The following is a 2,657-nucleotide window of genomic DNA, read 5'->3' as shown; positions in this document are numbered from 1 at the left end:
ACACATTTAGAAAAGGCATAACAATAGTCAATATCGTAATTTTCTCTGAATTCCGGAAAGTGTGTTCTTGATAAGTTGAGAAAGTGAGTGTAGTCTTGAGTTGTAAATATCAATTAAGATAATTGTTACCTGCAAGGTACTTGTAGATCAAGTGATAAAAACCATTTAGCCTCGTACCTAAGGTCTTAAGTTTGATTCTCTATTCCTCCAATGTCGCTTGTATTAAAAAAATATGTAGAAAAAAATATATGTTATACAAAGAGGGGCAAAGATTCTAAGGACTACTAACCTTTGGGTAATTTGGGCCAAGTTTTTGAAAAGAAGGGACTAATATGTGATTGACCCCAAACTCCAGGGGTTCAAACTGTAATTAACTTACCAATTATATTATACCTTTGGGTTCAGCATATGCACTCGTTTTCCTATTTAAGGATGTGAGAATAAGCTTGTCATCACAATCAATATTCATCAATATCTCAGAAGTAGATCGGGAGTAGTCGTCTGGGATATGATGGCTTGTGAAAAGAGCAAGATACTCATAATCGGAGCCACAGGTTACCTTGGCAAATACATGTTGAAGGCAAGCGTCTCTTTGGGACATCTAACCTATGCCTATGTGCGACCAATCAAACCCAAAACCGATTCTTCCAAGCTTCTTCTGCACAAAGAATTTGAAGCCATGGGAGCCACCATCGTCCAAGTAAATTAAAATTCCTTCATTTCTTAGCCAAACTGCAGTCAAATATATATATATATGTATGTATTTATGCTGCAAATTCCTCATAGTTCATCAAGATATGAAAACTTCATGACGTAACAGGGTGAACTGGACGATCATGAAAAGCTAGTCAAAGCAGTCGAGCAAGTTGACGTTGTAATATCCACGGTGGCTGTCCCTCAACATCTTGAACAGCTGAAACTAATCAAAGCCATTAAAGATGCTGGAAATATAAAGGTCAATCTTCCCTTCTTGGTTTTTACTGAGAACTTCTCGAACACCCTTATGGGGTCCACCCAAAATCACTGAAATTCAAAATCATTTAACCACTTAATTAAATGGTTGTCATTTTGGCTTTTTTTTAACGCCGTGTTCATCGATTTATTGATCCCAACAACTACCATTTTGTCTAATGTTTCACAAGCACGATCTTTGAATGAAGACTTAAAACATAGATGATTTTGATCATTCAAGTAGAATTTGCAGTAGATCCCACGAGGTATCCCTAAATAGTGGGGACCATTCTACAGCTATATATGTCATACATGCCTATCTAACCGATGTAATTGTAAAATCAGAGATTTATTCCGTCAGAATTTGGAAATGAAGTTGACAGAGTAAGTGGGCTGCCGCCATTCGAGGCTTTACTTGATAACAAAAGGAAGATCAGAAGGGCGATCGAAGCAGCAGGAATTCCATATACTTATGTGTCTGCAAACTCATTTGGTGCATATTTTGTTGATTATTTGCTTCATCCTCGTGAAAAAACAAACCACCAAGTCACTGTTTATGGCACAGGTGAAGCCAAAGGTGAGTTGAGTTTGCTCATAATTTTGTTTTTTTTAATATTTCATACAGCAAGACATATTCGTTAAAATTAAATAAATAAATGAGTTGACAAATAAATAAATAAATGCTGGTGTCTAGCCATATGGTTATTCAAAGTGAGATTGAACATAACTGAATATATTTACTAATTATGTTTGAACAAATTCTGGTGTCTAGCCGTGTTGAACTATGAGGAAGATGTTGCTACCTACACAATAAAAGCAGCAACAGATCCAAGGGTTGCCAACCGTGTCATCGTTTATAGGCCACAAGGAAACATTGTGTCCCAGTTGGATTTGATTTCTTCTTGGGAGAAGAAGACAGGATGCACTTTTACAAGGAGCTATGTCCCAGAAGAAAAAATACTCAAGCTCTCTGAGAGTAAGCAATTAATCTTTTTTTTTCTTTTTTTTTTCTTGTGTTTAGAAGTTATATCCAACGAAAGTATTTGATACCAAACAATTCTCTCTCATTGTCTCTTTGGAAATGGAAATGGAAGCAAGCAATATGATAATGTGGTAGTGATATTTTTTTTGTGTGCCCTTCTTTCTTGCAGCCCTCCCTTCCCCAGACAACGTAAGGGTGTCAATTCTGCACAACATATTCATTAAAGGGGATCAAATGAGTTTTGAACTAACAGAAAATGACCTAGAGGCCTCCGAGTTATATCCTGATTACAACTACACTTCCATTGATAGCTTCCTCGACATTTGCCTGGTGGATCCTCCCAAGCCAAAATTAGCAGCTTTTGAATGACTGTTTTCTTTTTGGATAAAATGGAAAACTACTATCCTTATTACTATTTTATGCTTTCTGGTTTGTATTTGTGAATGTTGGCCACGATCTCCTGGTCATTAGATGATGTTGCTTCAGAATTCATATCTTACTATCCACAATGCAAATCACAATATAAATTTTAAATTTAAAAAAAAACTAAAAATGGGAGGGGGTTTCTTACACAAACAATATCTAGGTGTCATTGAGGTTTGAACCTAAGACCATTTGTTTGCAAGTTAAGACCCTATTTCAGTGTGTTAGATGGTAGACCGACCCCATTGGGTATGATGAAGTCTCTAATCAAAGTAAATATTTATAATTTATTTAAAACTCA

General features: G+C 36.1%; 1 protein-coding gene across 1 annotated transcript; it reads left to right on the top strand.

Moving 5' to 3' along the window:
• The first annotated feature begins 458 nt into the window (after positions 1–458).
• Positions 459–2,425, top strand: LOC103326886 (isoeugenol synthase 1-like). Its single transcript, XM_089047682.1, has 5 exons — positions 459–700; positions 821–955; positions 1,297–1,528; positions 1,724–1,927; positions 2,103–2,425. The coding sequence occupies exons 1-5, from the start codon at positions 509–511 to the stop codon at positions 2,300–2,302; spliced, it is 963 nt and encodes a 320-aa protein (XP_088903808.1). The 5' UTR covers positions 459–508; the 3' UTR covers positions 2,303–2,425.
• The last annotated feature ends 232 nt before the right edge of the window (positions 2,426–2,657 follow it).

This window comes from Prunus mume, linkage group LG3, assembly GCF_029339155.1.
Source record: "Prunus mume cultivar Tortuosa linkage group LG3, ASM2933915v1, whole genome shotgun sequence".
Taxonomy (NCBI): domain Eukaryota; kingdom Viridiplantae; phylum Streptophyta; class Magnoliopsida; order Rosales; family Rosaceae; genus Prunus; species Prunus mume.
This window is presented reverse-complemented; position numbering and strand designations above follow the sequence as displayed.